Below are 21,169 nucleotides of genomic sequence, written 5' to 3'. Positions count from 1 at the left end.
CTGCTCAGCTGAGTATAAAAATGTTCGCCTTTGGTGTTTTCTTTGGCGATTGTAATTGTATGATGTCAGGGTAACACTGTTTCCTAAACTAGCTTCGTATAGTTTTGAGATAATTTTTTGATCTTATGCTGACACTATTCTTTATATCTGCTTGCTTAGGGTGAGTGATATCTTAACAAATTTCTATGTGGTCGTTTTTTCATGTCATATATTCCCTGCAAGTACAAATATTCGTAGTAATTCCTCGCAATTCTACACTTCTAGCTACTAAATATGTATATATGTGTATAAATGGGTAGCGCACAAATCCAAAATGCTTCTTATGCGCAGTAACCGACAATCACTTACTCCGTAATATTTCCCTAATTTAAATTTTTAACAACTTTAGCCTCTGCACAGTCGGAATGTACATACCTATGTGTGAACGGAGGTACTTTCACTCTTTGCTCCTCCTCGCAAGCTCATGAGTGCATTAAAATGAACATTAAAATTTAAGTGGGCCACTTTGCATAAACGTGAATTTCGGACAAGCTTAGCTAACACGTTCTTAAAGTGAGCTGATTTAGAAAAATACTTCATACACAAACAAAACAAAAACAAGTAAGGGTGCCTAGGTTCGTGTGTGCCCGATTTTTATACACCCAGCGTGAGGTTCAATTGTACACTTCATTTCAAATAAATTATTTATGCCGTTACTATTCAACCGTTATGTTACCAAAGTTAATATACTCTGTATGCAAAGCACGCTGAGTATAAAAATAAACCATATCGTATAAATAAATTATTTTTACTTTTGCCCAAATATTTGCATACCAAATGTTCGCTTTCAACAAAGGCTAAGGTGGAGTTTTCTTTTTCATATATATATATTTTTTTCTTTTTTTTTTCAGCGTTAAAACGGAGCTGATGGACGATGGCGCAAATTCAACTTTATCCATAGCGAAAATCAACAAGTCCGACTCCGGCAACTATACTTGCGCAATTAGTGATTTTCAAAATTTTAGCATAGTTGTACATATACTGAATGGTAAGTAGCTTTTTAGCTTTCAGCTTAAGTCTACACAAACACACACACACACACACACACACACATATACAAAAATAGGCAAGCATGTCAAAATGCATTCACGTACTGTAGTTGCAATATTTATATATGCACACGTAGAAATTTAAAGGCGCTTAGAAATGTGGCCTTATGGCATACAAAAATATCTATCTACCGTATATTATATGTGAACAGCTGTAGAGTACAATATGAGGACTACTTTGTGAAGACTTAGAAAGGTTTTCTTATCAGCTCCCGCATTTAACCTCAGAAGAAGGAGAAAAAATACATTTAATAGAAGATTTAGATGAAGGAAGATTTGATTTGACCACCGTCGTTGTTTTAGTTATTCCTGATCGAAAGTTCGACAGAAGCGATAAATGTCCTGAAATTGAATAAACTCAGTTCAAGTTAGTCCCTTACAGTAAGAGAGAGAGAGGAGGCTAAATTTCATATTAAATATTTCATTTGGTGCAATAAGGTCAACGGCCAAAAGATCAGTTGACGTTATGATCACTTCAAATGGCCGTAAGATTAATTGGCCTCATAACGACTTCACATGGTCAAAAGGTCTATTGACTTCATTACTTTTCTTAATTTGAGTTTATGGCCGTTTAAAACATTTCCGTTTGACCTTATGACCATTTCGGGAAAAAGGTCATAACTACATTATTTTTAACTTACATTTTATTTTTTTACATAAAGAAATTTAAGATCAGCACAAAAACAAAAAACTTCCGAAAGGTGGTTTACACGTTTAGTTGAATAGGACAAATGAGTCCTAAACGGCCCAGTTTTAATCTGAATTTACACTGGAATATATCGCGTCGCAGACGAAAATTTGGAATAAAATTTAGCTCGTTTTTTCATTCCAAATTTTTTCTAAACTTCAAGATGAAGAGGTTTTTCTTATCTCAGAAAGGACCTTATTAAGCCAGTTTTTTATCCGATTTTTCACTAGAATGTGACCAAAACATAGGAAAGGGTCGCCTTGTTCGAAAATTTTTAGAAAATGATTTCTCTTTTCATTCGTTCGTTGTTAGCATTTTAGTACACGGAAGTGCGAAGCAAACTTATTGACCCTAGGCCATTTGAAAAAATAAAAGTTGATTTTATAATCTTTTCGAAAAGCAGCACGGTCATAATTTCAATATTGTAAATATTTATGATTGGTGACATAAGTTCAACGGCCATAAAGTCGATTTACCTTATGACCACTTCAAGTGGCCAATAATTCCATTGATGTTATATTCGTATGAAATTGCCACAACGCCAAGTTTAAAATGGTTACACTGTCAAAACCTTCTTAAATTTGATGTTGTGACCATTTCATATGATCATAACTTCAATTGCATTTGTGGCCACTTGAAGTGGTCATAAGGTTAATTTAGTTTACGGCCGTTGACCTTATGTCACCCATCTCAAATAGTAACTCCCATCGCCTTACCCACCAATCAACAATGAAACGTTAACCAATCCAAAATACCTGAATCATCGATCACCTTGTGAGTTGTATTTGGGCGAAGCTGGAGTATCACGCTGCCAGTCCTCAGCCAACTAGACTTTCTGTTTCATTTACTAATGAATAAATGTAAAATAGATGATGTTACTTTAGTGTGATACAAACGTAAGAAGCCGTGATGCAGAATTCTGTCTAGTGGGGTTAAGTTTAGGCAGGAACGGTAGGTAGCTAAGTATTGAGGTACTGATAAGGGCAGATGTGGTCGGATAACGCCGATTTTATGAGACTTTGGCTAATGGCGTTTTCTTTTCTGAAAATAGTGTCCCCCAGTTGGTTCTTGTCTATTCTCTTGTAAGTTTATGTTTTCTTCACAAAAAATAGTTCCCTTGGAAACAGTAAAGAGGATCCATTACCTACAAATTCAGCCATTCTGCACAGCGAAAGGTGACCTTATTCAAAAGATAAAATATAGGAGTGAAACATCAGGGCAACATTTTTCCCAGAAAAGAAAACGTTATAAGCTACCGGTGAAAGATGAACGCTTGCATGGTACAAAAATTAGTTGTGAAATGGATGAAGGATTAAATAACCGGTGAAATTGCTGAAAGGGCAGCTTGTAAGCGGTTTTGTGGTGACTATTGAACCGTTAGCTCAATGTTTTCTGGTTGTTAGGCGGAGGTCAAACTTTTGATGATCACTCGGTTGATGTAAAAAAGGTCGATGGATTGCACTGAATCAAAGTGGCGAATGAATAAAGGTAGAGTAGTGGGTGGATGGCCCCAAAAAGGGTAGATGGTCGGCCAGTCGGTGTATGGTCGGCCATCGAAGAACGATAGTATTGGCGGTTACAAACCATTAATGGTTGATTGTGAACTAAGGATGGTTGACAATAGAACAGTGAAAAGATGGATATTCGACAATGACAATGAGTTACTAGTGAATATAAAACAGTAGAACTGACGAACGTTGAAGCCGTGAATGGTGGATGGTAGGTTAGTCATCGGTGAAAGAGTTATTGGTTGAATGATGACAAAGCTACTACTAACTAAAAAAGTTAGGAACGGATATATGATGAGCCAATTGATAGTATATAATTGGAGGTTAATAGTCGATTTTGGATAGTAGATGGCTGGCGGGTTGACAGCAGAAGGTGGACTTAAACGGTGCCAAAGTTTGAGTATGGAAAATTAAAACCAGTAAACTTCAGTTGAATATTCTCTGGTGAAAGCTGGCAGTGATTCGTCCCATCAAATTGGAGCGACGAACTGTCATCGAAATTCTTTAACAGAAGTTTAAGGAAACTGGATGTTTGAGTAACGCCTTCAGAGTCAATGATTCCATATCGGAAATTAAAAGAGTGTTAGTATGATATGGGAAGATATCGCAAGAAGAGCATTACTCACATATGTCGGCTGTAACTCTCGATAAGTAAGAGCCTAATGTGTTGCAATGTTTATAGAAAAGTTGAGCCAGAGTTTCGCATGAATACCTGCGAAGTTTTATCTCTTCTCCTGTGTTCTAAGTGTCGAATCGCTTAAGAAATACTAAAGGAAATGGGCCAAATTTTTCCGGGAGGTGAGGCTGCATAATGTTGCTGTTTGTTTAGATGATCAGGTTGGTGCAAATTCAGTAGAAATGTTAGCCCGGTTGAATGATTGTATTTGTATCAGCACTTATATTGGTGACCAGAAAGGACCAAGCTATAAAGTTGCCACCCTAAGCGCCAACCCACAACTGAAATAGTAGTTTGTCCAACAAATAAACACGCTCAGGACGACATTGCTGGTGCTTAATAATTAAGCTTAAAGCAATAATCGTGTAGTAGTGATTTCGTCGCAGCGTCTTAAAAAACACGCGTCTATAATAACGCCCGAAAATTTTGCCAAAAAATTCGGAGACAGACGGAAGGTTTTAAGATCGGGGCAAACTCCTGTAAGAACAAAAACGGCGACCTTGTAGCTGATGTTTAGAAAGTACTTAGATTATGGAGGGAACACTTCTCTGCTCTGCTAATTGGAGACAGCGATTTACCGCACAGGGATGACGAACCCGATCCAGCAATCGATGATGAGGGAGCAAATGTTCCCCCACACGATTATGACGAATTCAGAATAGCAATAACTAGATTGAAAAACCGCAATGCTGCGGGTGCTGATGGATTGCCTGCGGAGCTATTCAAACACGGCGGCGAGGAGTGGGTAAGACACATGCATCAGCTTCTTCACAAAATATGGGCGGACAAGTGCATGCTCGACGGTTGGAATCTAAGTGTACTTTGCCCAGTCCCTAGAAAGGGGATACAACTATCGTGGAATCAGCCTTCTTAATATCGAATTTAAGGTCCTGTCAAGTCAATTGTGCGAAAGATTACAGCCCACCGTGGATTGGCTGATTGGATCTTATCAGTGCGGCTTCAGACCTGGTAAATCTACCATCGAACAGATTTTCACAATGCGCCAAATCTTGGAAAACCCCGCGAAAAAAGAAACGACACACATCACCTCTTCGTCGATTTTAAAGCCACTTATATGCCTATGTGCCGCTATGTCTGAGTTTGGTTTCCCCACAAAACTTATACGGCTGTGCAAAATGACGTTGAGCAACCCAATCAGCTCAGTCAGAATTGGGAAGGACCTCTCCAAGCCTTTCGAAACTAAACAAGGTTTGAGACAGGGTAACCCCTATCGTGCGATTTCTTTAATTTGATGCTGGAGAAAATTATTCTAGCAGAACTTAGCCGCCCTGGAACAATATTTCACAAAAGCGTGCAATTACTGGCGTATGCTGATGACATTGATATCATTGGCCTGAACATCCGCGGCGGTAGTTCTGCTTACCCCAAAGTGGAAAAAGAAGTGGTAGAGATGCGGTTGATGGTGAATGAGGACAAAACGAAGTACCTGCTGTCATCCAGCCAAGAGTCAGCACATATGCGCTTTGGCAACCACGCTACTGTTGGCAGCCATAATTTCGAAATAGTAAAAGACTTCGTTTATATAGGAACCAGCATCAACACTAGCAACAACATCAGCTCTAAAATCCAGAAGAATCACTCTTGCCAATAAATGCAACTTTGGACTAGGTCCTCTCTCGGCAAACGAAAATCATACTATACAAGTCACTTATCGTACCGTCCTGCTATATGGTGCATGGACCATGACAACATCAGATGATGCGACTCTGGGGATGTTTGAGAGAAAAGTTCTTCGAAAGATGTATGGACCTCTACGCCTTGACGATGGCGAGTACCGAAAAAGATTTAACGATGAGCTGTACCAGCTCTACGCAGACATCAACATAGTGCAGCAAATTAAAACGCAGCGGCTGCGCTGGCTACGTCATGTTATGCAAATGAAAGATGACGCTTCGGACAAGAAAGTGTTTCTTTCGGAACCTGCCAATGGAAGCTGAGGTAGAGGGTGGCCCCCACTCCTCTGGAAGGAGGGAGGTGGAAAACGATTTAAACTTCCTTGATGTGACCAATTGGCGCCGATTGGCAGAGAGAGGGAGCGGCTGGCGTGCCGTATTGGACGGTCACAACCATTTAAACATTTAAGCGCCAATTATGTAAGTAAGTCTTAAAAAATACAGAAAAAAATATCACTGTGCCTACCTAAGTGGCACATCATCTGCGTTGCGTACGAAATCATAATCAATATCATTAGGATTTAGTAAACATATAAGACTTTATCTCCAGCTGTCTTTTTTCACTTATCCAAATCGATATGAACGTATGTATGTGATGTGGCTGAATGATCACGCTGAACGAATATTTTAACGTTTGGTTCACAGCGAACCCACAGAAAACCGCTGATAAAATGTCCTATTTGTTTAAACTATTTTGGGCAATATTAGGGAGCCAACTACTTTTTTTATGCAGTAAATATTTCACATTTGAGTTACAATCATGGAATCTTTAAAAAAAAATCCAATTTCATTAACCACAAGACATCAGATTTTGAAAAATTAACAATTTTTATTAAAATTCACAAAACCGTTTACGTTCTATGCTTTCTGTGCAAATTAATTTTATTAAAGCGGAATTTGGCAACTTAATTTTACAAGATATATAAATTTATTTTAAATGGTGAGCACCAGCGTGTCTCTATTTATAGGCACACAGCTGTTTGCATACATAGCGCATATGAATATGTACGTTTGTTTGTGCGAGTTCACACTTACTTGTGCATATATGAATGTATATACATATAAAGCATATGCTCACTAACCAAATGAGCTCAACAAGGATATTCCACCTGTTTGTGTTTTCCTGCCTTTTTGTTGAGCATTCAAGCGCAGCAGGAAGACAAACTTGTCGGCGTCTCTAAGCAGTGCAATTGTGAATAGCAAAAAAAAAGAGATTTTTTTTAAAGTCAACCACATAAGTAAATTTTTTTCTCTACCTTTTCGCTGTAGTCACAGTAGCTAATGTATATGTTTGTGAATGTTTTCCTTTTCTGTTTTTGTTTTCTTCTTCCTTTCCTCCTTTGACTCTTCCACCCGCCTCCGGCAGATTGTGTGCAATCAGTTGTGTACAAAATCGCAAATTCAGTTAACGTCACAAGCATTTAACAAACTAATTAAATGTGAAAATATGCACACGTCGCTCATTAAGCTTTACACTTCCTTTTTATTTAGTTCGCATCTCGCTTCTCTTTGCCTCCCCATTGGCCTATCGTTGTTTATCTGCTTGAATGCTTCTGTCAATACGAATATATAAATCCGCTGTGCTCATTGAGTTGTTTGTTTGCGTGCGTTCCGTTGCTAATCGGAAGCCTCTGTGGGTGGGCGGGATGTAGGACAGTTTTTGTTGGCTTTTATTACAATTAAATACAATTTGTTATATTCATGATGCTGATAATGATTATTATCATTCTCTCAATTGTGCACGGAAATGTTTTATTGATATAGTGGATTTATTGGAATTAAATTTGTATGCGTGATTGATACCGAAAATCCGGCAAAAAAATAATAATAATAAAGAAGATTTGTTCTTTGTTTTTATTTTTATTTAAATAATATTCTACTTAAACGCAGAAATTAACGAGATCATTAAGCTGATTGGTAATTTCCTCTTGTTAATATGCTTTTAATAACTTTGTTTCTATGTTACTAAGAGCAATTAGGGCTTCTTACTTTTAGTAACCCCACTAATTTAAGATGTTCTTTGGCCGAGTGGCTTACCTAACTCTTTAAAAGTAGCCGGTTTAAAAAAATACCCGGCTCAAAAAAGTTCCCGGTTCTAAATAAGTATATGGTTTTAAAAAGGACTTCGTGCTTAAAAAGAGTCGGTTCACAAATTTACCTGGTTTTAAAAAGGGTCCCGGTTCTATAAGAGTACCGGTTCAAGCAAATAATTGCTTGCAATAACTGTTCGGTTCAAAAAAGTATCTAAAAAGGATCCGGTTCTAAAAAAGTATATGGTTCTTTAATGTAGCCGGCTATGAAAGTTGATGTATATTGGAACGATTTTCCGTTCAGAGAACGAAAATCGACACTGATGATGGCACAACGCCGAAACAGGTTTGTCTCAAAACCAAATTTGACAAGGGATGACGGAAAATCGTTCCAATATACATCATTTATCAACCCTGTCGGAAAATCAACAAAACAAGATAAGTCATGAAAAAAGTTCTTTAAAAGCTGTGGATTTAAAAAGTACTAGGTTCCAAAAAAAAAAAAAAAAGTTCTAAAAAGTGCCAGGCTCTGAAAACATACTCGGTACAAAAAATTAGCCAATCCCAAAAAAAATTTGTAGGCTTAAAATAGTGCTAAAATCAAGAAAACTACCCAGGTCCAAAAAGTGCCAGGCTCTGAAAACGGACCCAGTTACAAAAAATTGTCGGTTCAAGAAAGTACCAGGTTCTAAGAAAGTATACGGTTTTAAACAGGGTATGAAAAAGTACCCGGTTCTTTAAAAGAAACCCGGTTACGAAAAAGTAACCGATTAAAACAAAACTCGGTACTTACTTATGTCGCTCATTTAATGCAGTAGTATCGTTATAATTTGAAAAGCACGATTTTTGAGTTCAAGAAAAAATATAGTCAAAACTTAGACCCACTTTCAGAACGGCACGTTATCATTTTAACTCAGACTTAGCTTTAAAATTTGTCAAAAATGCACAAGTCTAATCCCTTATAAGAAGCCAACTTCAAGTTGAAAAGACAATTCGCCGGCCTGCAAGTAGTTCAAGTAAGTTCAAAATAATTTTTAAAAGAACTCAATAACGAACGAACTTTATAAATTTATTCAAAAACCTCATATCTGAGCATAAGCTTAACACATTTTGACGTGAGATAGAGATTGAGCTTTCTTCAAACGAACTCACAGATATGGGATTTTTAAAACAAATTCTGAAATAAAGCGTTTTCGAAAAATATTCTCAAAGAGTGCGTTATCGTGGGTCAAATTCTTCTCAGCAATCCATATCGGCTAAACTCAAAAAAAAAAAACAAAAACAAAAAAAATATGTAGGAGTGTGTGAGCAATTTAAACTTTAAATTATGGGGGGCAACCGAATTTTAGTAGGTAATGAGAACCCATGCAGTTCTCTGAAGGATGATGTGGTGAAATATTAATCCACATTTTCCAATTCTAAATACATATTTGTATTTATATTAACAGTGTGTTTGTGAAACTGTTATTGCTATTTCTTTGTTCCTTACTCCACTCATCACTCCACTCAAATGAGGAGAGCTGGCTATAATATGAAAAACATTGCTAAGAGCTCTCTGTTTCCAACAAAGATGATCATTCATTCCTAATTTAATAAAACAAAAATCTCTGAAGAAGACGCGATATCATCAAAACTCGTATGGCAGAGAAAAATTTCAAAATTGTTGTCCTTATTTTTATCAACCACAAAAGTCTGCTGGGTTCGGATTAGCAAAATGTCCCAGTTGAAAAGTATATTATATATGAGCTTTACTTCTCCATTTTGCCACAGGCAGGTGTCATAAGACGACAATGCAGGTAGAGTATGTTGATGGATCGTAAGCACTAAGATGCGAGCCTTCAGGCTTTAGGTCATCCGTTTGATGCACGGTGAACCTGTTCTGCAAACGAAACTGAATTTCTCCATTTAGTAAAGGTGTAATTCTTAAAATTTAGCACGAGCCTCGTACCTGACCTTTGTGAAGTAACGATAAATGCATTTCTTCACCTTAAGACTGGACCAGTTGCTATTATCCGTAGTTAAAAATCAGCCAAAGCCTTAATTGATGACGGGCTGTGTGATACCAGGATCAAGACTGTTTAACTCAGTGTAGGAAATTTATAAGAAATTTTGACACTTCATTGCATTTATAACCACCAGACGTCTGGAAATCTCACTGCACATAATGAAATGGTGTTCATTTGGTTTTAACCTCAGTCTAGTCCTCCCTATCACAGCTAGAAACAGCTGGCGCTCACACGAGTTCACTCAGAATAATCTTTAACGGGTAGGCAAATATGATTCCAAAAAGAAAGATATCTCATGTGCAAGCCTTACCAAGTTATCTAATATCTCTAAGGAGAGAAGACTCGAAGCTCATGATGGGTGTACCAATATAATGAAGCAGGGCTTCGTCGCTTTCGTCATATACTTATAAATAAGACTTCATTTTGTATTTGTGTCCTGCTCTAGTGAGCTTTTAGTTTCAATTAAAAGGCACGACAGCGATATCAAATCTCGAGCAGGAATTACGCCAGGTCAAAGAAAACGTCTAATATATGACAGTTTGAGAAAGTAATTGTATCCTGGTGGTTGATCAATTGGCCTTTAGCGCTTGGTCGTCAAATAAATTTTGGTAATACTATTGATCATGAACACTATAACTCCGATGGATAAAGCGACTCAGAATATGCCCACGGAAATGCATGCCCGTTGAAAGAGCTGGCTAAGATATAAAGACCCGAAAGTGCGAAAGATGAAAAAATTCTTATCTCTGCAGTCGGGCTGGTGAAAAATCGGTCCAGATTACACAACTCGGGGCTAGGACAATAACAGCTCTATTGACATATTTATTCTCAATAAGGTCCTAATTTACCGACCAGTTTGCCCAGTGAGAATCACATAAGATCAACTGGTATGATGGAGAATGTCAACCCTTTCAAGGGATTTCCAGCGCAATATATGGCTTCTCCAACCCAATTATCAACTTCACCTAGCCATGGCGAATCTTGTTTCTTTAACAGCCGAAGCTCTGTCGACCCCCAGTTCCTCATGGGTCTAGGGTATGGAAGGGCGGGGTGGCCTAGAAGGTGTCATATGGTCATATCAAATCGTTCCCGATATAGTCGGGCTGGTACATTAAAGGTGCTTGTAGCCGGAACGTACCGAATCTGCATCCGGCAAAGGACCATCAAGATCGATAATACTTCCCAGCACTTTCGTGGAGTGTCCTTAACGCTTCAACAACAATAAGAAGAAAATTGTTGCTTAATTTAGGAAAGAAATCGCATTTTCTCGTTTTTACCGCATTTTCCTCCCCTTACGTTCGTTTCTAATATCGCCCATACGTAGGACAAGATTCTCGGTAGCATCCTTCTTTTCACATGTTTCACAAAGAAAGGCAATATTGAGAATAAAGTTCTTACTTCAGAAGCCGTTATTTTATTGCAAATTTTTTTATTTGTTTATACGTAAAATAAAATGTGTTGTTTGTGCTGATTTTTTCATGTAAAGTGCAAAACCGGCGATTTTTTGAAATGTTTGTATAGTGAACCCCCAGGGTGGTTCCAGGGGGTGTGCCACTGGCATCGGTGGGTCGGGCCTCCAAATTTAGTGGGGGTCGGTCATACATTTGGACTCGATTGGAGCACTCTAAATGGGTCAAAGTGGGATTTTTCAACATTTGCCCCACCCAAAAGTTCGACCCAAATTGGGGGACATCAGAATTCATTTTAGAAGTATGGTTCCTTCGGCAAAGTTTCTTATTTTGATCCCTAGAATGTGATTTTCACAGGGCAATGGGCGATTTTTTTTGCCTCCCCACAATTCGACCCGGCCTATTGTATATGCAACCACAATGCTGCTCGCTTCCGTTTTGTTTTTAAAAAATTCATTAGAATTTCGTTCACAATGTAAAGTATTTGCGCGCTGTCAAGGATCTCTTTTTGAGGCTCTTAAATATTCATTGAATTCTCAGATATTCACAGTCGGCATAAAGCACAGAAAGGGTTTGGCTCATTTGCCAATTAAAACGTCTACCATTTTGCAAGTAGCAGCTACTCGTAATCTAATCATTGCATTTCATTAAGTTTATTAAAATTATAATCAAGATTTACTTTGCAACGTTTTTGTTCTCTTCGTTTTTTCAAACAGAATGCTGCAGCATTTCATTTAATCAATCTGCTGCACACTACACGTACATACACACATACACAGAAATGTATTCGTAGCAAATAGTTAGTGAAACAACTATTTATGCATGTATATATGTTAGTGCATATATTTTCATAATTTAATTAACACATTTTGTTTTTTTTTTTTTTTGTCTTCTTCTTCCTTTCTCTCAAAATGCTGCTCTGCACGACGCAATCTACAAATCGCATGCACCCGCTGTTCTAACGACAACCGGATAACCAACCATGCGCTTCGTCGCGCCTCCCCTGCTTCTACGCAAACTGCACTGCATTCAAATATTCAATGTGAGCATAGGCGAAAGTTTCGCTGAATTGCATCATGGTGCTGCGGGAACTATACAGACCAGCGCATGCCATCATCTCTTGGTCATTCATGGCGCGTTAATCAGTTGGCTGTTGTTGTTGCTGCTTTTAATGCAACATCACACCAGCGCAGCACATCAACACCATCATCAAACGCCAGCTCCACTACACATACGCGTGCACAGGTAAAAGTTACTCAATTAGCCACAGGTGAAGGCAAATGAAGATTACGCGGAAGTGCCAACTGTTAGCGGACAAGATGAAGTTGGTGAAAAGAGCAAAACGTCGTTATAGTTGGATTTTTTTTCATAATTTATAATTTTTAAAGTAAGTATAAATAAGTGTATTAATTGAGGCGATTAGTTTAAGTAGAGGCAGTAAAAAATGAAGTTGAAAAAAATTTGTTGAATTTATTACGAAATTATTAATGGAAAAAAAAGGAAATGTTAAATAATTGTTCATTAGATAAAATTTTTTTTTATTAATTTGTTATTATACACATACATACATAGTTACATATACATCTATATTTAAGTACTCAACAATTAATATAAGTAAATCCCATTTTTTACATACCAACAACTACACGTACGTAAGTATAAGCTACATATACAAATATGCGACATATATTAAATATAAAATTTAAATTAAAAGCAAGAAAAACAAGAAATAATAAGGCAATTTACTAAAATATACAGATGCTCCGTAACTATGCCAACCATTTATTTGCGAGGTTTACATGCTTAACGAGCTTTGTGAGGTATTTGCGAGCTTTAATGAGTTGCTCTATTCAAAAAGTCTGAGCTCGTCTTAACTTGCATATTCAATGAGCCATTCTATGTCAAATCGAGATTATAGAGAAACTTTTGTTTGGCCATATAAGCGCGAACTATCAGCATAAATAAAGTAATTTTAAAAAAATTTTAGTTAAACGGTTTTATGGAAAAGAATACTTACATTAAGTAATATAATACAACAAACTAGACAATAATTAGATAGGTTCTAGAGACTAGTCTTCATACTCCATATCAATCTAGGGCGTTGATCCGGCAAATAAATAAAGGCGTAGGTCGCGTCAAATTTCTATTGAAAGTCAACCGCTCATATCTTTACAAATGATATATCCAAATATGTATAAGTAAGACCAACTGAACCTTAGTCAGGCTATGCTACGCCTCACGTTTTTAGAACGCTTTTATTTATTTTGCTGATAAACGCCCTAGATTGATATGGAGTGTGAAGACTAGCATCTAGAACCTACCTAATTATCTAGCTTTTAGTATATCATCATATATATTATTTCTAATTGCTGTTTTTATGTACGGCTCCCTTTTTCGCTCTTATTTGGAATCAAAATCTATAAATAAAGTTTTGGTTGTAAAGATGGAGATTCGGGCTATTAGCGAGCTTTGGGCAATTTTGGTCGTAGTGCTTTTGTTTAGCTATATTTTATTAAAATAATTTGTTAAAAATAAACGATTGTGAGCACACAAAGAAATATATTTGTACTATGGCACTATTGTGAATATTTGATTAGAAATAAAACTGCATTACCGACAGTTGCTAACATACGCCAGATGGCAGCGCAAGCGCATGTAAGCAGCTGATTTCTGTTAATATTTGATATGAGACTTTTATATTTGGTGCGCAAGATGCGCACGCGTCCGGCTCGATATTATTTAAGGTAAGTATCCTTTTCAATAAAAAATTTTTATCAAAAAAAATTGTTTAAATTGTTTTATTTTCAAGTAAGTTTTATTTAATTATTATTTTTCATTCCATTTAGTTCATTTAGTGGCTCAATATTACAAGGCCAATTTCCTGACAATTTGGTACAATCTAACTCCTCACTGCATAATCCTTCCAAAGACTTTACTGAACTCGGCGCCACGTATGCTTGTCCTTACTCGAACTCCAAAAGTATTTTGATTTCACTTCTACCGGACTGTATGTAATATTTCTTCCAAATATGAGCAAAATCGGACCACAAATAAGAGTTTTTTGAATATATCGATGCTTGTGGCACCTAGCTTGTAGCTTATGGGGAAGTAAGTTAAATTTCAATTACATAATTCGTAAACTACGCTCGCTACACAGAGTAAAGCTAAGTAAAACCGTTTGAAAAAGGTGTAAGTATCAAGTACTCGTGCAGTTCGATGCGCAAACATGAGTCTGGAAAACAAATGTTTTTGAGATAAAAAAAAAGGCGCCAAGGAGTTAAAGTTAAACCAAAACTGAGATAACTTTATCAGAATCAAAGAAGTTTGAGTGTGAAAAACGCTGCATCGGAATCTTATAAATAGCAATCGATACCGACAAGCTATTGTTTTATTTTCGGCTTACCATCGATAACGTGTTTTTATTGTCAAGTTATAGGTTTGTCATCCTCTGTTATCATCGATTTATCGGTTTGTCATGGACGGGCTAATATAATCTATGATTATAAATTGCAGTTTTATCGATACCATGTGCAGTTTCATCCAGCTTGAAAGATAGGATAGCGTCCAGTAAAGTTTCTTTCCAGGAAGTGGACCAGGCACCGATCTTTTCGAACAAATTTCTTTCAAGATTCCAGTTGTCTGAAATTTGTATATAGGTAGCTCTTTGCCTAGATAAGAATTCACGACACTTTTTTCGGGAAGGAGGCCAGGGACCGATCAGTTCAAACAAATTATATTCATGGTTTGATTTGCCTGAAATTTTCGTATATTGGTAGCCCCTTGTTACATAATTATTTTTTGCAGGAAATAAAGCTGGGACTGGCAACAAGGCATGGAGAAGAGTAAGAAGAACTAGAGATAAAAGAAAACGGGGAAAAAGAGAGAGATAGAGTTAGTCGAAGATAGAGAGGTATGTATATTTGGGGCGGAAAGAAGTGTGGAATAAGCGGAGAGTAAGAAAAAGATGCAGAAAAAGGCAGAGGAAAGAGTGGATAAAAAGATAAGGAAACAGAGGGAAAGGGAAGGCAGAGTGTAAGAGCTAGAAATTGCTTAAAAGTTATGCAGTTAGACCAAAGCTACAGCAGAACAACGTATTCGGGATTTGCTAGTTTAAATATAAAATAAAACCACCAATATATGAAAGTATTGTCATCATTTCACTTACAATTTATTACAGTACTAAAATGTTGACAGTTTCCCTAAATATTTGTTTATCTAATAAAAATTCGATAAAGGTTGAAGTTGTTTTACGTTTTGTTTTGCTGGATATATAGGCTATAGAAGGGAAACATTAATTTTTTTTATAGAAGCCATTGCAGGTAACTTATTTTGTTTTTTTTTTTTTTGATTTTAATGATGAAAATTGAAACGATTTTCCGTCATCGCTTGTCAAATTTGGTTTCGAGACAAACCGGTTTCGGCATTATGCCCTTATCAGTGTCGACTTTTGTTCTCGCTTTTCAAGAACACTGATGATGGTACAATGCCAAAACCGGTTTGTCTCGAAACCAAATTTGACGGAACTTTTCAATACAGGTACTTTTTCAATACATTCTTTTTCCAGTATGCCCATTTATAGGATTTTGACAGCAGCTGTAAATGTGGAATCAACGCCTCTAGGAGTAGTTAGGTTATGGTCTAACCCTGTTGAAGGACTAGTTTCTTCGGACTTCTTCTAAAGGACTTATCTATATATATAAAATTCAAATTATGTATGTATTTATGTAGGTATAGATTGGGTTGCGTCCTAAACGGATCGACCGATCACAACCAAATTTACACAACCCACTAGAAACCTTCCAGTGATGGTCATAGGCTAAAAATAATTTCGTTATATAAAAGGGGCGTGGCACCTGCCATACAAATGGAATCTTTGATACTGCATAACTCTGAAGGTATTCATGCAAGAATATTGAAATTCAGTAAGGAATTATGTGAGGGAGAACGGGCGTGGCACCTCCCATACAAATGGAATATATCGTACTGAATATCTCTGGATGTAGTAATGGTAGGATAGCGAAAATGGGTGAGGAGCTATATGACGTTAAGTCCTAACATCTCCAGTAAAATGTGGAATTGGGGGAAAGAGGGCGTGGCACCTTCCCTACAAATGGAATTTTTCAGAACTATGGCAGCCGTACAAACTTATGTTATTTTAACAGAAATGAGTTTGACTGTTATTATATATCTTCCATATCTATATAAAATTCAAAATTTCGAAAACAACAAAGTTTTCATACCAAGGATTCCATTAATACCGACAGATATACCTTTCAATTTTAATCGCCTCCATTTTCCTATTAGGTTGGATTTCGCAATGTATATCAATAAAGCTCAATAACAGTAATTAGCTGTAATAGGAGTCAATGTTAGCAACTCATGTTTCACACATGGCCAATTATACGTGCTCCAGAGTTGGCTCATCGGAAAATCTTTCTATTTATACTCCAAATAATATTACAAAAAATATTGTGGTTTTCAGCAATAAATAAATTTGTGTCATTTATTTTGCATATTTTTATAGAAACGTGGGATGAAGCCCACGGGCATAAGATAGTTTCTTATAAAATTTAGAGAGGTACGGTTACAACAACAAGATAGTATATCCCAGTTTTTTCTCTACTATTACAAAACAATTGAAAACCAAGTACATTCATACCAATCACAGCCGGGTATATCAAAAACACAAAAACAATAAATGAATGCACTAAAATTGCCGTTAAGCGCTGTTTAAACTAAAGTCAAAAAATACAAACTAAAAATAAAGCGTCAAATCCCCCAATTGAACTAAACAATTTAAGTTGCTTAAATGCCATTTTTCCCTCGAATTTAATGAATAACGCCAAAATATTGTTGTTTAACAATTTATATACCCAAATGGGGATTGGCGCAAATTAGCGTTGCATTATTTAAGTGAAAAAGTCAAAAAGCAGTCAGTATGTATGTGTGTATGTAGTAATCGTAAGTACTTATGTAAGTATTTACTGAAACCACTGTCAAATATAAAATAAGTTAAATTAAATATGTAACAAATTTTAGTAAATAAGCGCTGCATATACAAAATGCTAAACGAATAACTAAATAAATAACAAATCGGTAATGTTATTTTATTTATTGTAAAAAAACAATCCTAAATTTAGTTCAAATGTTTTATGAATGAAATAAAATGAAATAAATGAATGAATAAATAAATATATAAATCAATAAAGGCACTGTTAAATAATAATTTTTTAGGCAAGTTTTGATTTTAAAAACAAATAGAAAAGGATAAGCACACAGAATGAGCACGTAACGGTAAACTTAACAAAGTGTTTATTTTATTGTTGTGCAGTCATGCCGTGTTAATTTATGCACGAGTTAACAAAATAAAGGGAGCAAATTTTCACCTCCGCGGGTGGCGCATACATATGTTGGTCTTTTTTAAAAGGCACAGTTTTTGTACTGTGGAAGTCAAGCAGGGAAAAGTTGGCGATATGTTAGAGTTCAAGGTGAAACAAATAGTATTTTCAATGCAAACTGCTCTCCACTGCAAAGCAAATTTTCAATTTAACAAATCTCTCCAGTAGTCTAGGCTCTGAAGGGAGTTGAAAATTTAAATGGTGCGCCCTAAGTCTGCTAATGGTTTGAAAACAAAAGCTATCAGTTCGAATCTCGGTGAAACCTTTGATAACATTACAACATTGCCTGATGATGATTACGTTGGCGGTTTTCGAAATGGTTCCATCGCAATATGCCAGTAAATGTTTCTTTCCTTTCAGTTTCTCTTAGAAAACATAATAATTGAAATTCAATTATTATGAGCCGGTGTTAAGCTCATGAATTCTTAAATAAAAGCTATCACAAATTATGATTCAGAATTTCGGCAGAAGGCTCCCTAGAACGTTTTTGTGTAAAAGTGACTTACGCCTCTTTAACAACCCAATTAAAATGACAAATTATGATTAACGCAAAGCAAGGCAAGGTTTCATTTTTTGTATTGTGAACTAAAGTTTAAATTCTGTGAGTGAAGTCAACCTAGGTGCCTTTGTGACACTTTTAAGTATATATAGAGAATAATGGGAACATGAGTGACTGCCACGCATAGTGTCACGGCGTCATACATAATATGGCCCTAAAAATAACATTTTGGACTTTTTTTACGCGAAATCTCAATGTGATAAAAGAATTCCGTCTAAAATCCTTGTTCTGCCATAATCTAAACCGGGGCCTTAGAGGTCACAACAGGTAATTCATACTGTAGCGTTGCAATAGTACGAGCGCCACTGTAAATTTCCCTACGCCTAAAAGCACACTATAATACAACAGCACGGCAAGCATAGAACAGTAGTCGAATTCACTAACTTATAACGATGCTATTTGTCGAGATTTTAATTAACGATTTTGTCGCTTGCCTTATCGATTGTACTATTCACTAACTTAGTTTTAACGACTCGAAATGAATGACATTTAAATTTCGTTTTAATAGTAGAAAGCTGGCAGCACAGCTTAACGAAACTTAAAAAATGCGAAGAGTAGAGAAGAAATGCCAAAAATAAATAAATTCCGTATACTAACTGCTTTTAATTGTGCAAGTTTTTACATATTTTAACAAAAGTAAATGCGGTATATAATTTCTTTTTTTTCTCTGTTGATATCGCAGTTATTCTCGTACCCCTTATTTGACCATCAAGTTGAGAAATAATATCCTGAGCCAAGTCTGGGGTTAGTCGGTACAGGTTTCGAAACTCCGTTGCATTCAAGTGGAATGGGTTATCTACTTCTCTAAGAAGGCGTCTGTCCACTGGCGATGGACTTAGTAATTCTTCATCTTGTGATAAAACGTACGCCAAGTACTCAAATTCCACCTGATTTATAAATAAAGCAACTTTTCGGGTTTGAAAGTATTTAGTTAAAGTTCAGATTTTCTCATATGTATTTAATTAGCGAGCTTTGCTCATATTGCTTTATACAATGGTTTTTGTAATTGATATTAGAGAAAAATTGTCAGTTTACAAACGGCGATGGTTACTAGGACATGTTTCTGAATTTCACTTCTTCATCAGCTAGCTTTTCGGGAGCTGAGCGTTGAACTCGAATCTCCAACATTCATATCAGTGCAAGCCTATAGCTGCTAAGCTATATGAATGTCCCGTTGTTCGCTGTATAATTGGTCTCTAAGAGTTGCCTTTTTTGTTTATATTCCTTTTGATCACCATGTAGGCACTCTGTATGTAGTTTATTCCTAATGGTGTGGATATGATTTTTAAGCGCGCTTTTGAAAGTTTAGTAACATTCATATGGCTTAGCAGCTAAGGGCTTGCACTGATATGAATGTTGGAGATTCGAGTTCAACGCTCGGTTCAGATTTTCTTTTTTAACTAAAATTGCCAGAAATATTAATTTCGTGATTTTTAACGCCGCCAATTTACTTGCCGTTTATTTAACAACGCAGCTGATCGTCGATAAACATATATCGATACAAAATAGTTACTGAATAATGAAATCGTTATAGTTATCGATTCGCAAATAAAGCGTTGGAAAATGTCGTTAAAAAAGTTAGTGAATTCCACCACATTGAGCAACAGTCAAAGGAAACCGCTGACTGGGCATTGGATTGGCTGGAAAAATAGTTGCAAAAGTCGAATCCAAATTTGAAGCTTATGTTGGAAGGGTTTTGGATAAAAAATTAGTTTTGAGCCTAGCAAATATAACCAAAAGTTTGAAATTTTTTATTAAGTATGCGTCTATATAGTTTCGATGTAGTTTTGTCTGCTTAACCCATTTATAATCTTTGTCCCGCAGAATCCGAGTGCGATCTTAACATATGACTTTAACGTAGTGTTACAATAGCGCGACACCAACTGTAAATTTGTTTGCGCCTAAATCTATGCCTTAATACAACATCAAAATAAACATAGGCAAACGAAAACAGCTGATTGAGCGTTACCCTGAATTTGAAGCTGGCGCTGAGAAGGCCTCGGAGAAAAGGTCTTTTCTATTTAAAATTGCTCATTTGATATCCGGTTAATAAACTGATTTATTGTTACTCTGGTCGACAAAATGAACTTTCGTATACTTTGTGTATCTAGCCTCTCAGCTCACTGAACTTCGCTAACGAATCTTCGAAAAGGATTTAAAATGTGTCCTTCGAAATTCAAGTACGGGTTAATATAGCCCGTTCTTCCTATATTAGATGGTACTATGCTGCTATGGCCATAACACTCATACTCAGTCTGCCCCGAGGTCTTAAGCCTTGTTGCAGTTGCTAACGATATATATTTGACCATTAGGTTTGAAGGTGCTATGTTCGGCTGCTGTCGGTGTATTTTTTAAATGCTTTCGTTATGCTTAACATTGATAATCTGCATACGGAACCACCTACCCAGGCATGTACATCCCGAAGTGCCCGATCCATTAGAGCGCTAACTTTTGATAGGCATCTGCCGTGCTGGTCATGAGGGTTACCGAAGAAAATAACCGATCATGTTTCAAGAGCTTAACAAGTCACACAGCATCAATTCTCATGTAAAGCTTATCGTAGAGCTTTCATAATAATAAAACCTTTCAACTGTAGCTTTCATAGAAGTAACTCAACTTGCAGCTACTGTAACGCAATGCTTTTTATTTCGGTCCACCCTGATACGTATTTTCACTATAAAAGGAAAATCAACAATTGTGATTAAAATTCTGACAAGTAAATTACGAGCGTTTAAAAATTCAGGAAGTAAATTTGGTTGCGGTAAATACACGAGAACGTATTTACTGACGATAGGTAAATTGAAGTTTTATATTAACAATGCAAGTGAAATATTGCAAATATGAAAAATTACAGTGTAAATCTGTAAGAGAAATTATTCTATACATAAATATATGGAGTAAATTAAATACGCATACCCGCATCATATGCAAGTGCATTTTATTATTAATTTTTAAATGCGGCATTGTTGTTACCATGAATTAAAAAGAGAAAAAATAATTTTTTTAATTTTTAACCTGCATATGTACATATCGAAGTGGCATACGAACAGGGCCGCGGAGAGGAGGGGGGGGGGGGGGCAGCCAGACACCTGAGTGTGATTCCGAAACTCAAT

General features: G+C 36.4%; 1 protein-coding gene across 2 annotated transcripts in view; it reads left to right on the top strand.

Annotated features, from left to right (window-relative positions):
- Window positions 1-13,820, top strand: part of dpr20 (defective proboscis extension response 20) — a 311,446-nt gene extending 297,626 nt beyond the window's left edge. For both annotated transcript variants that reach the window (XM_067757671.1, XM_067757672.1), the window contains exons 7-8: window positions 891-1,027; window positions 12,152-13,820. In XM_067757671.1, coding sequence (XP_067613772.1) covers window positions 891-1,027; window positions 12,152-12,348 — 334 coding nt within the window. In that variant the 3' untranslated portion in view covers window positions 12,349-13,820. The remainder of the gene's footprint in view (window positions 1-890; window positions 1,028-12,151) is intronic.
- Window positions 13,821-21,169: the final 7,349 nt, after the last annotated feature.

This window comes from Eurosta solidaginis, chromosome 5 (assembly GCF_040869045.1).
Source record: "Eurosta solidaginis isolate ZX-2024a chromosome 5, ASM4086904v1, whole genome shotgun sequence".
NCBI lineage: Eukaryota > Metazoa > Arthropoda > Insecta > Diptera > Tephritidae > Eurosta > Eurosta solidaginis.
The sequence above is the reverse complement of the archived record's forward strand: the minus strand, read 5'-3'. Positions and strand labels throughout refer to the sequence as shown.